Source organism: Chionomys nivalis, chromosome 7 (assembly GCF_950005125.1).
Source record: "Chionomys nivalis chromosome 7, mChiNiv1.1, whole genome shotgun sequence".
Classification (NCBI taxonomy): Eukaryota; Metazoa; Chordata; class Mammalia; order Rodentia; family Cricetidae; genus Chionomys; species Chionomys nivalis.
This window is the reverse complement of record NC_080092.1, coordinates 36,084,562-36,097,138: the sequence shown is the minus strand read 5'-3', so window position 1 is coordinate 36,097,138 and position 12,577 is coordinate 36,084,562. Positions and strand designations below refer to the sequence as shown.

Sequence of the window (12,577 nt, the reverse complement as noted above, 5' to 3'; positions counted from 1 at the left end):
ACACACACCCCTTCATATTCTTTGCATCTGTGAGCCAGGGACAACTCAGTGCACACATCCCAAATCAAACCCTAACAACATCCCAATTGTAAATCACATGTTCTTCCTATGGTCTCAGGGAGGGCAGGTGGGATGATTTACCTGCAGTTTCCAGAAAAGTACATACGCCTGGAGGACACATGGGCGTGAAAACCATTTTTAGAACCCAAGACTAGGGCGTCGCTCTGCAGAATGTCTGCACAGTGGAGATGCATACAAAATGGTAAAACTGGTAAGGGCTCCTGGATTGTGTGTGTACACATTCATATGTGTGTATGCTCGTGTGTGCACATGCATGTAGAGACCAGCCATCCACTTCAGGCATTTTCCTATGAAACAAGGTCTGTCTTTGAGTCTGGACCTCACCCATTTTGGCTAGGCTGGCTGTCCAGCCAGCCCTAGGGATCTTCCTGTCTCCACCTTCCCAGTACTGGTATCATAAGCACACACTGCCAAGCCCAGCTTTTTATGTAAATGCTGGGAATCAGAATTCAGGTCCATGTCTGTGTGGCAGGCATTTTAAACTGAGTCAGCCCCAGTTCCTGGACTAAAAACAAAACAACACAACAACAATGAACCCAAAACACTGCAAAATAGGTTATTTAAGGCTTCTGGCAGGGGACATTTTATTTTTTGGTTAAAGCCACAACAAATAGAAATGTCATAAAAACAAACTTGTAAACACAGCATCGGAACTTTGGTTTCACTAAAACCTCTCCCACCTGAAACATCTGAGGTACAAAGGCACCGAGCTAGGTGCCCGACAGTTTGGTTTTGCAGCAGCCACACCGATGCTACCCTTGGAGTCAGAGCAGGCATAGGCTGGCCAGAGTCTGGGGCCCAGGTCACCCAGGACTCGGCCCAGGACACACTCTCTCAAATTCAGACAAACGCTGGCTCCTCCGCTGACCTGGAACATACAAAGGAATCTGTCACGCTGAACTTGAAGATGACTTGGGCTGTGGGACCAGGAAGGAGCAGAGCAGACGAGGATGTCAATCAACTTCTGTTGTCCCACAAGGCCTCAGGAACTCTTGTCCTCGTTCATGGAACCACTTATTGGAGACTGTGAACAGAAAGCAGGGATGTGATGATTCAGCCTAACAGTTCAGTGGTCCAATCAATGCTTCCTGTGACGACCACTGCCCTGTGGTGGTGGTGGGGGGGACTCCAGAGCAACACGGCTCAGACCTCAAGCCAATCACGCACTGTTGAAAACACACGGGCACGCAGGTAATGGTACAAAAGTCTACCAGTGATCCGATGCATGTATGCAAGTTGCCATAGGAACGGAGCCAAAGGGCATCTCATGATATTAGGGAAGCAGGACTGACTCAGAACAAGAAGCTGAACTGAAGTTATCCTGGAAAGAAGGCGGGCATATCATTGGCTGCCACTCACTCCAAGGGGGCTGGATGCAGAAAGCAGGATGAGAAAGTCCTCAAAGGCAGAGGCCACCCGGGGAAGTGTGAAGGACCTCAAGAGGCTGGGATAGTGGCAAGCAGAAACTGAGGAGAGGTATGGGGAACCTATCAGCACTGGCAGGGCTTGGCCATGAGCCGCGGGCCCTGTGAGCTATAGAACAGAATCTGAGTGCTGTGGGTACCCTAGCTGGAGCACTGGGACCGGCACCGCCAGGTCACAGGCATGTACCATGACTCTGTTCTCAAACATGAACTCTCTTATGAGGAATACAAAAGTAATGCAGGGCAGACGACAGCTCATGTCATAAAGCTGACAAACTAAGCTTAATCCCTAGAACCCACAACGTGGAAGGAGAGAATCGATTCTTTCAAATTATCCTCTGACCTTCACACGTTTGACATGGCACATGTGCACACACACACACGAGTTTTTAAAGTAATGAACTACTCAAGTCAGATTTTAAAATACAATTTAATACCTGAACTTACCTAAACAAACTGTCCAGAAGACTTGATTAACAGTGTATATAGTAGAATGGTAAACTTTAATTAAGCACGCAGTGCTTACATGTGTCGTGTTTGTGCAACATTCTTGACATCTAGTAAACTGACTTTCTCTATACTTCTTTTTCCCAAACCAGCAACCACGTCATTTTCATTTGTTTACTTCACCATTTCTGCGAGCCCATCACATTTTACCTCCCAAATTCCACGGGTTACAAATGCAAGAGATCCCTTCCTGTCACAGTCTAGTCCACGCTTTTCCCAGCTCTCCACAGCTGCTTCCAGGGTGAGGCTCAAGCTCATCCTCTGCGCTGTGCCCCAGGCTCCAGTCTCATCTCTTAGCGCCAGTCCCATCTCAGGACTCCCCTTCTTCAAGTGACAAGGACAGTTAGTCTCACCACCACCACCTGTTACCTACAATGCTGGCTGTAGCCGCACATGTCTTTCTTGCCTCACACAGACACCCTCTCTCCTCTCTGCTTCCAGCTCTCTTGATACACCACTAAAACCCTTGCCAGAGCCCACGACTCTGGAAATCCATCCTGGACCTAGGGTGCTTATGCAGCGCAGGCCTCCTTGGCTCTCTAAGCATCGACAACCAGCGGTGGAAACTCTGGCTGGGTGGTATAAGCAGCCAAGACAACCCTTTGTGATGCGGAGCTGACAGCAGTTAGCAGTGGTTTCCACCTCTGCATCTAAGGCCAAGGTCCGCCTCAATGCTGCCCCTCACGTCACTCACCCCACTTGCAGCCCACAAGCACGGGGCAGGCCGCATGTCTCGTCCGGTAATCGCCTTCCCCACTCCGCAGAAGGTTGTACCAGAAGACAGCTGTGCCCTGGGAGAGAACGAGATGTCAGAGTGGATCCTAAACATCAGTTACAAGGACCTGCTCCAGGAATCTAGCTAGAGCCACCCACCCCTTGGCAGAAATGCCCCTCCTTTTCTGTGCTGGGGGACAGGGCTCAAACGGAAGAAAGTTCAATAATAATACATCTGCCCTGCCTCCCTTCTCCATGGGCACAAGCGGGGAACGCAGTCCAGAGCGTGGGTAGGAAGACAGTCAAGTAGACAGCCGGTGGTACTGGGGGGCATTGGTAAGGTCTGAGCCCTGCTTCAACACGTGACCCTGAAGAATCACACTCACCTTCTTGGGCCAAATTGCAGCTCCCAAGTCAGGAAAGACGGTAGCACCTCCAGCTTCTACATCACTCATCTGGGGACATAAGGCAAAGAGCTTGGTCCCTCTCCCCAAGGACAACAGAGCAGCAAAATCGTAAGGACACGACAAGATGCACAGGTCACCCTCACACCAAGAATAAGCAGCACTGGCTGGAAATTCTGTCTATGACTGGGTAAGGCCAGGAAAGGCTTCCCACATGCGGCTTAATCTGTGCTGTTCATCAAGACAGGCTCTACGCCTGGAGGTTCAAGAGCTAAAGAACCCAGAAGAGCCACATTCAGGACACCCCTGAATAGACACAACCTGCGTCCACTTAGAAAATGACTTTCTTAGGCTAGAGAGATGGCAGGTAAGAGTACGCTGTTACACACAACCCAGGCTCAGTTCCCGGCACTCACATGGCAGCTCAACCACCTGTGACTCTAGTTCCAGGGGATCCAATATCCTCTTCTGGCCTCGGTGGGCACCATGCATGCATGTAGCACATATAAAATATATGCACACACATATGCATGCAAACACTGATACAGATAAATACATATCAGAGAGAGAGAGAGAGAGAGAAGGGAAAGAGAAAATGCCTATCTTTACCCTGTCCCCATCTTGAATTCTGACCCACTGCTGGGGCCTTGCCTAAGCCAATGTTCTCAGCAGTATGTACAGAGCTCTGGACAGGAGCTCCCTATGGCTTCTAACCTCAGGAGTGCCCCCTTCCCTGCATGGCTGTTCTTCTGGCTCTAGCTGCTCTAATCAGCCCTCTAACTTCCCAGAATGCCACTCTTCCCCGCTTTCTCCTGTAAACTGCACTTTTACTTGAAGCGTTTTGTCTATGCTGTAATAAGAATTGGAGCTAAGATATTTCCCAGTGTGACACATTACAGCCTGCCTGAAGGGGTGGGCACTCGGCAGGCTCATGATAAGGAAGACTAAAAGCCCAATGGCTTCCCCAGTGCTGGGGTTCAAACCCAGTGACTCTGCAAGTCAGCCTTGCTCGCCTCTCTCTCCAGATACACAAGCCTTTGCCTGTTTCGTGACATCCCAAACCTATTCCCTTTCAGCCCCCCACACCTTCTTCTTTGCCAAAATATGTTCCACAAATTTCCATTTAATTTTCAAGTCTCAACTGACATGCTATTTCCTAAATGAGGCCTTTACTGAGCCCTGTGTTTGGGCAAATTCTTCAGTGTTTGTCTCCATGGTAACTAAATAACCATCTTTCCCATGTTTCAAGTGAGTCTCCCATGTCAGACGTCAGATGTCACAATGGAGACCACATAGGACCTTCTCAAAAGTATATGTGCATAGCAGTCTCCAGGACAATTAAAACTTAAAGCCAAAAAGCAAGGTTTGTTTCTAAGTTCATTGACTATGCATCCTTCGAGTGGGCTATTATAGGGAAAGGTGAACTGAGAGCCCACGGGTGGGGGCGGGGCAGCAGGAGGGGAGCTGGCTACGCAGCCTCTGAGGAAACAGAGGCAGTTTCCATCTAAAAGCACCTCCGGGCCACCTCTGCTCTCTGCCACCGAGGCAGAGCCTACTGTGGCTCTCATTCCCAAAGCTCAGAGTAGACCTGCAGGCATCAAAAGGGAAGCAGAACATGCCACGGCAGACACATGTTAAGACAGGGGCTGAGGGCATCAGCCAGCAAGAAGTCGACATTCCAGGGCTCCACTTGGATGAGGTTATGTGGTCTCAGAGAGTGGGGTGGTGGTGAGGAAGGGACTCTGGAATTAGTGTTTAATAGAAATAGAGTTTCCATTTTATGAGGTGAGAAGAGCTATGGTAACAGATGGGAATATGGTTCATATTAGGGATGGACTTCATAAAATCACTAAAGCACACAGAAAATTGTTATGATGGACAATTTTATATTATCTATATTTTACCACAGCTAAGAAAGATATGGGGGGGGGGGGTTAGGAAAGAGTCAGGGAGTAGAAGAAGGGCAAGCTCACAGCTGGGAACAAAAGCCAACTCTCTATACTCTAGCCAAGAAGGGTGCTGAGGAAGCCTATGCAGCAGCTGATGCTATGAGCCCGGATGGGGAAGGATGTGCAGGAGCTCTCTGGCCCCAGGGGCTCCACCGGGCCCATCAGGCGCACGCATCATACTCACGTAGTTTAGAAACGTGGCCACACGATTCCCAGTCCCTAAACGCTTGAAAGCATCTTGCTCATCGCTCTATAAAATTAAGTGAGAGTGGACAAATGGGCCCAGTCCAGTACTTACATAGTTAAGAAACGTCGCTAACCTATTCCCCTCCGTTTTGAGGCCGCTGTCAAAAGGTCGCTGCAACAGACAACAACTTTTATCTAAGTTTGCAACTAACTTACCCACCAACCCAAAGGACTGGGACCCCAAGGGTCAGGGGATGGCAAATGTGCCTTCGTAGAACAGCAGGGACATGGGACAAGGCTACAAAGGGAACCCTAGCAAGAACACAGGGAGGGGGAAGGAGGTCAGAAAAGCTTTCACGGGGCCCTAGAGAGATCTTTTGCTTTATTATTGGTCCAAACATTCCCTACATCGACAGGAAACAGCCAGGCTTCACTGGGCCCTGCAGGTGCTTCACCAACAACATAGTCTTCCCCTGGTGAGGTGGAAGGTGGAGGAGGGATGGCGTGAAGGCTGAAACGCTTCTAGAAGCTCTAACCTTGTCAAACCAGCCAGGACAGAGCCCGTCAAAACTACTAGTGATTGAGGGCTTACCCTAGAGAAGTCAAAGTGTGGTTCGTACTGTCCTCCCATTCCGTAGTTTGCGACCTGATGAGAGATTACAGCATTGACTTTGTCAGCAGTAAGACCAGCCCCACAGCCGCCCAACTCTCCATGGAAATCATCTCCCTAGGCCTGAAAACAACCCACAACTTGTGTGTTTATGTACTATGCGTGTGTGGTATATGTATATGGTGGTGTGTGCACACGTGTGTGTGCACGCGGAGGCCAGAGGAGAAGGCTGTGTCCTGCTCCATCTCGCTCTCCCTTATTCCCTTGAGACAATGAACCTGGATCTAGGCTGCCACCCTGCAAGCCTGTGGGTGCTCTCCACAGCACCGGGGTGACAGTAAAATGCTTAACCACGCTCAGCTTTTAGTATGGACACTGGGAATGTGAACTCAAGGCACAGGTGAGTACATATTCGCTCCGGAGATGGTGGTCCTGTCTTTGGAGGGTGGAATCTTTGGGACCTAGCTGGCATAGTTAGACCACTCGGTGTGGGCCATGAAGGTTTTATCTGCTGTTGGCTCTGGCCAGCCTAAGCCCTCTGGTTTCTGGTTTGGCAAGATGTGAACATGCTATGTTACAAGTTCCAGCTGCGGAGCCTCCCCACCGTGATGGACTAAAATGTGAGCCAAAGCAGACCTCTCTTCCATCAGTTTGCTTCTGTTGGGTCCTCTGATTAGAAGAGTGACTAACAGTGTAGGTGCCTGCTCAGACAGTCTGGGAACCTGGGAGACCACCCAGCCCAATAGAACCCCTCCCAACTTCTCTGGCCCCAGGACCAGCCTACCTGCAATAGTTCTGCAGTCTTCACGGTCAACCCTGTGATATGCTGCATCCGACGGTTGACGCGGGCCACAACAGGGTCATCATCCTCCTCTAGCCAGGAGCTGCGCAAAGAAAAGAGCAAAGATGGAAGGCATGGGCAGGCTTACGTGAGTCCTCTGGTCCCTTCCCAGGCAAAGCCAGCTAGTGGGCAACACAGGGTGACTGCCCCAGAGAGAGAAGATACAGCAAGCAGGACAAGCCGGCATCAGCCCTTTTTTGCCTCTTTGCTGGGAAGCTCCGGAGTTGGGCTTGAGTGGCTGCCCCCCACCCCACAGCTACCTCTGCTCACCTTTTGGAAACTCTGTAGCTGGCAACAGTGAGGACACCTGTCTTGGGGTCACGAACAGTAGCTCGTGCAAGCTAAAAGAAAGAGGACCGAGTTATCCTTTTTGGTTTTGGGTGTTTTTGCAGAGAAACTGAGCCCAGATGGGCCAGCCACATCAGTGGGAAAACAGCTGCAGAAAGTAGTTCTAGCTAAGGTCCCATGATACTCCAGTCCAGTCTCCACTTCCCTCCGTGCAATGAGGCCTGGCCACACCCTCCTTGCTCATTACCCACCCTTCTGCTACCCAGGTCTATGCTGCCAGCACTGTTATGCCTATGAATTCTGCTTGGTCTGTACATGATTTCTCCAAGCACGGCCTTTCTTGACAGGCCCACAGCACACTGCCTGAGCATGGCCTGAGCTTTGATTCCACCACACTCAGACTGGGCCATCTCTGAGTCTCAACCCAAGGCTTCTGTTGACATGGTCAAGTTTTCCCATCCTTCTGCCAAGAAGCTACCCAAATGTGTCTGCTGTGCCTCCTACCCTGCTTGGCTCCTACTGTGCAGCAAAGAAAATAGTTTGCAGTCTGTCTCAGCCCTCCCAGAGTCAACAGAGAAAACGGTAGGAATCTGATGTACATGAACTGCTGTGCAGAAGCCACCTGCCGTGGGCAATCACACACGAATACACACACACACACATACACACACAAACACACACATATACATACGCACACACAAAGACATACACACACACAAACACACACATACATACACACACAAACACACACCTACACACACAAACACACACACATACAAACACACACACATACATATACACAAACACATACACACACAAAGACACACACACACACAAACACACAAACATACAAACCCTTCCTCTACCTCATCTCCCTAGTCTCCATATAAAGGCTCAATGGAACTTCCGGGAGGAATATACTTGTCCACAGCAAGAATACAGGTGCCTTCCTCTTGCAGACTGTCCTAATGGGCTCACAGGATGCAGGCCTGGTACGGACAGGCATGTTCAGGCAGAAGTATAGGTGAACCAAACAGAACAGTGCTGACTCTTACTTCCAATAACTATCTGATTGGTGCCAGGTACTATGCTGAGAGACCGAGACATGACCCCTGCCTTCACAGAACTTGGTCAAGTGGAGACGGTAGAAAACGGGCCACGTAACTAAGCATGGGTGAGCTTAATGTCCTGTGGGAACGCAGCCAAAGGTTGCTGCAGCTCGGGTACTGCTAAGAGCTGGGCTTTCTCTGAGACCCTCGTGTGTGGAGAAGGAATGTAGCTCCTTGTCTGATCCTTAGCAGATACAGTAATGGCCCGGAGCAAAGGTCCAAAGGGAGCTGTAGCTTTGGGTCCTCAGAGCCAAACACTGTGGGTATCAGTGCCAAGGCTGTGAACTCCTCTCTGATGCTCTTGCCCTTGAGATACCCTATGTTCCCCTCGTGTGTCACTGCTTGGTTGGCTTCCTCATAACGTCATCCCCTTGTATGCTAGCTCTTCGGTGGCACTGTCTCATGTCTCCCCTGGAAACTATATTAAGACGCTAAACTTCTTAATAAGCTTGCTTGGCGTGAGACATAGCTTGTTCAAGACCTCCTGAGCCCACCTGTTCTACCTTCTTTACCTCTGATCCTTCTTCCTCAGGACCCTGCCCTTGAAGAACAACCTGCTGGCCCAGGCTAGGGTACCACATACATTATAGCAGCAGGGAAAGGGCACCGGTGCAGAGGCCCTGGATGAAAGGGCACTGGCTACAGGCTGAGGCTACTGATGCAGTGAGATGAGAAAAGGCCCGAGACAGAGACTGGGGTCTGCTGCCATCTTATGGTCAACCTGAAACAGGGAAGGCCTTATGCAAGGGAGGGGCAGTCACAATGGAATGTAAGGGCTATTGTGCCACCTGATGGTCACACCAGAATGGGAAGAAGACTAAAAGAAACTTGGAACAAGGATCAGGGCAAGAGATGGCAGAGGCCAGGGACAGGAGGTGAAAAGGGATGGAGAAGAGGCGCCATACCAGAAGTCTGGTCAGGAAGGAAACTGACCCATCGGATCACTCTGGCTCATAACGCTCTAATATGAATATGGCCGCCAGGATACCCAAGAAAGATGGTTTCCCAGGTTCCTCTCTATGGTCCTTTTATTAGCCTAGTGGATGGCCATTCCCGCCTGATGACAGTCATTGCCACTAGACTGTGCAAACATCTGAGCCTTGGCATTGGCCTGGTGCCCAAAAAAGACTTTGGGCAGCTGTGCTCTGCCCTGGGGACAGACGGGGCTATTTTGAAAGCAGACTGGGGACTCACAGACAGCTGCCAGGCATTCCCTGCAAGCCAAGCTAAGCTCGCTGGCCCCACTTCAAAGCTGGAATAGCATCTGTCTGCCCTGGCCTCCGGAAAGGAGAGGTCAGCTCATGATGGCCAATGTGTATGGTTTATCACATGGCTCCTGTTAAAAGACCAGTTATCCCAACATCAGCCACCTTCGACATCCCTGCCACTCATGTATGCATGTGCACACAGAAAAACATTCCATACCCCGGACTATGGCAGGTAAGGAATCTCTCAGGAGATTTTGGGTTGTCAGTGCCTCTCTCGGCTAGAAACCAGGAGAATAAGCTTTCTTCTCTGGAGGACTTTGGAGCTGACCAAGGAAGTGAAATGAGGGGTCTTAGTTACAGTGCTCCATACACTAGACTGAACCTCGATTACACCCATGATACCAGCAACAGACCCTGTCTCCTGATGTGTGCTAGGTCTTCAAACCAAGACTGTTCCAAGGTGAGTTTTGGGGCCGCTATAGGCACCTATCTGAGGTCTGCCCATGAGCAGAAGCTCCCGGCCACCTCAGCCACTTCAGTTCTACTACAAACAAAGCAATAGAAGAGCCAGCTCATCCCTCCTTCCCAACTGCCTGTGACGGGAGAAAGCTGGGGCAACAACAGCTTCTCTTCGAAAAAGATTAAATGGGACCAATCATCTGTGGGCTTGAAATCAAAGAATAATTGTAGCAACATGACGTACAAAAGCCAACAGTCGATGGTTAGGGAGGAGCAAATGCCAGTTGGATTTCCATGATCCTCAGACACAAGACAAGGTGGTCCACTGCAAAGATGTTCTACAAGTTCCAGGCATCTCAACAATATGGTCAAGGCAAAGAAGCTCTAACTGTTAGGAAGGATAAAACACTTTCCTGGCTTGCAGATGACAATTCTGTCAAGATAACCCAAGAACACCAGCCAACAAAGTCAAGAAGGAGGAACTTCTACCTCTACCTCTGACCTACACAGGTGAGTTTCCTCAAGGAAAAGTGAAGGAGGAACCGGAGTCTGCAACAGACAACCGTTGATACACATAGAACACTGGAGATAGGTCCTGCCACACCAAGCTCGGTAAACATGAGTTACCACTGGGAGAGATACTGCAAAAATCAACAGTTTGGCACATTAGGCTATAAACGTGGCTCAGCTAAAAGCGCTGGGCTGGCACACAGGAGACCCTGGGTTCAATGGCTGCACTATATAAACCAGGTGTGACATTATACAGCTGTAATCCTAGCTCTTGGAGGTGGTAGCAGAAGGGCCAGAAGCTCAAGGTTATATTAGGTATGTATAAAACAAGTTTGAAGCTAGCCAGAACTACATAAGACCCTACATAAAAAAAAAATGCTACTTGATAATTTAGCATATAACAGTGAACTAATATAACGATGCAACAAATTAAAATATTTACAAGAAAAAAATAAAAAAAAACAAACCAACGAGGAATAAGTTTAGTAAGAAATGTATTTAAATTGAAAATTTAAACATGAGTAAGTAAAGATGAGGACTATCCAGATCGTATGGATGTACACCCTCCTCCAAGTCAAACAGTTCTCTGTGGTCTTTATCATCTCGTGGCAATCTTCACCCCTCACTGCCGTCCCCACCCCTCACTGCAGCCCTCACCCCTCACTGCAGCCCTCACCCCTCACTGCAGTCCTGATCTGAAACTTCACAGATCCCATTTTTCTGGGACTATGCATTTCTTAAAAAGCAACCCATACACCAGCCCTTCAACCAGGTGAAATGGCATCTGTCACCGAGCTGCTCTGCTCCCAACATGATCTGCTATCATGCTCACACCTGTCCATCTGGTTCCCTGCTTTTTCTTCTCTTCAAGTTCATAAACCTACAACGTCAGTCGAAGTCACTCACACTAACTATGGGCGAGAGTGAACTGGCGCACAGACAAGCTGCCCCACAGAAGTAGCAGGAGGGACTGTACCCCGCCTCACTCAGGGGCCCAGCAGGACCCACAGAGACACCTACTTTGGGCTTAGCGATTTCCTTGATCCTCTCGATTTCTTCATCCGACATCACATCATAGTATCTGACGATGTGCGGGCTATCCCACTCATCTTCCTCTTTGAAGGGGGCGATGAGGAGCTGAGGCACCCTGTTACCATGATGGTACCTACAGAAAAGCTTCTTCTGTCTCCGGGGCGTCTAGGGAGCACAGAATATATAGGTCCTGAGCAGAGCGAGTCCTCACGCTCAGCGTCAGTCCAGCTGTTTGCACAGGCTGGTTTCACCCTCCGTGGCCAAGGCTGTCCTCGGCTTCACCACAGAAGAAAACAAGAGTGGGAAGTGACCTCACACAAACCATGCAGCTCCCCTTCTCCCTGAAGACCACGCCATTTCCACAATTCCTGCAGCAAAGGGCACCTCCTGATCCTTTCATGGAGATTTAAATAGGCCTGAAGCACTGTGGCTGGGGAGATGCCTTTCCAGATGGAAAACAATCGGAAGCCAATCAGGGGGCGCAGAAAAGGGGAGTGCCTCCCTCAATACTGAGCTGTGAGGATCAGTGGAACCCTGGGGCTCTCTGAAGCCAGGGACACAGACACCAAGCCCCAGCATGTGCTGCCATTTTCACCACTGGGTCTTTCTTGTCATTGACACCCTGGGGACCTGGGGCATATCTGTACCCATCATTTCCCTCAAACCAATGAGTCAGACATTAGGTAGGCACACTGGGGTGAGTTGGGAGTACAGCAATGCCCTGGAGGATGGGAATTCTCCCTGGAGCATCCATGGAGACAATCTCCTGTCCTATGCATCAGAGAACCCCCACCTCCCAGCCTCAGAGATGCTGAGCAAAGTGCAAAGTGACAGTGGAACTTCCCATGCTGCCTGCCCAGAGTCAGCACGCAGATCCCCAGTCTGGCCACCCACCCTTTCCCAGGTCTCACCAGCTTGACGCCTTCCCCACGACACAGGCTCTCATACACATCCCTCTCGGGGAGGTAGTCCACGGGCCTCTCGTACAGGTTTTCCTGGGTCGCTAGTCCAGCTTCTGTCTGATTGAACAATGGTTTTTCTCTTTCTTCCTCTAGCAGCCGCTCAAAGTACCGAAGATTCCCGCCAGCTCGTTCATGGCTTGGGTCTAGAAAAAGCGAAAAGTGTGGACAAGAAAACCACAAACATCTGTTAGGGTCGTTTACAGAAACTGTTCTGTGAGCCGCTACACTCTGCCAGCTGCGGCACCTAACCAGGCTGCGTCAGCCAGTGCTTAAAAGCCAGCAGGGGCTTTCTC

At 50.0% G+C, this 12,577-nt stretch overlaps 1 protein-coding gene across 3 annotated transcripts in view; it reads right to left on the bottom strand.

Moving 5' to 3' along the window:
- Positions 1-641: 641 nt before the first annotated feature.
- The window catches only part of P4ha2 (prolyl 4-hydroxylase subunit alpha 2), a 29,506-nt gene continuing 17,570 nt past the window's right edge, over positions 642-12,577 (bottom strand). The window contains exons 8-17 of one of the 3 annotated variants that reach the window (XM_057774714.1): positions 12,234-12,427; positions 11,311-11,487; positions 6,987-7,057; positions 6,660-6,759; positions 5,858-5,911; positions 5,378-5,437; positions 5,264-5,329; positions 3,113-3,181; positions 2,707-2,803; positions 642-1,105 (exon numbers count right to left, since the gene is read on the bottom strand). In XM_057774714.1, coding sequence (XP_057630697.1) covers positions 1,035-1,105; positions 2,707-2,803; positions 3,113-3,181; positions 5,264-5,329; positions 5,378-5,437; positions 5,858-5,911; positions 6,660-6,759; positions 6,987-7,057; positions 11,311-11,487; positions 12,234-12,427 — 959 coding nt within the window. In that variant the 3' untranslated portion in view covers positions 642-1,034. The remainder of the gene's footprint in view (positions 1,106-2,706; positions 2,804-3,112; positions 3,182-5,263; positions 5,330-5,377; positions 5,438-5,857; positions 5,912-6,659; positions 6,760-6,986; positions 7,058-11,310; positions 11,488-12,233; positions 12,428-12,577) is intronic. The other 2 variants (XM_057774713.1, XM_057774712.1) reach the window with 2 other exon arrangements.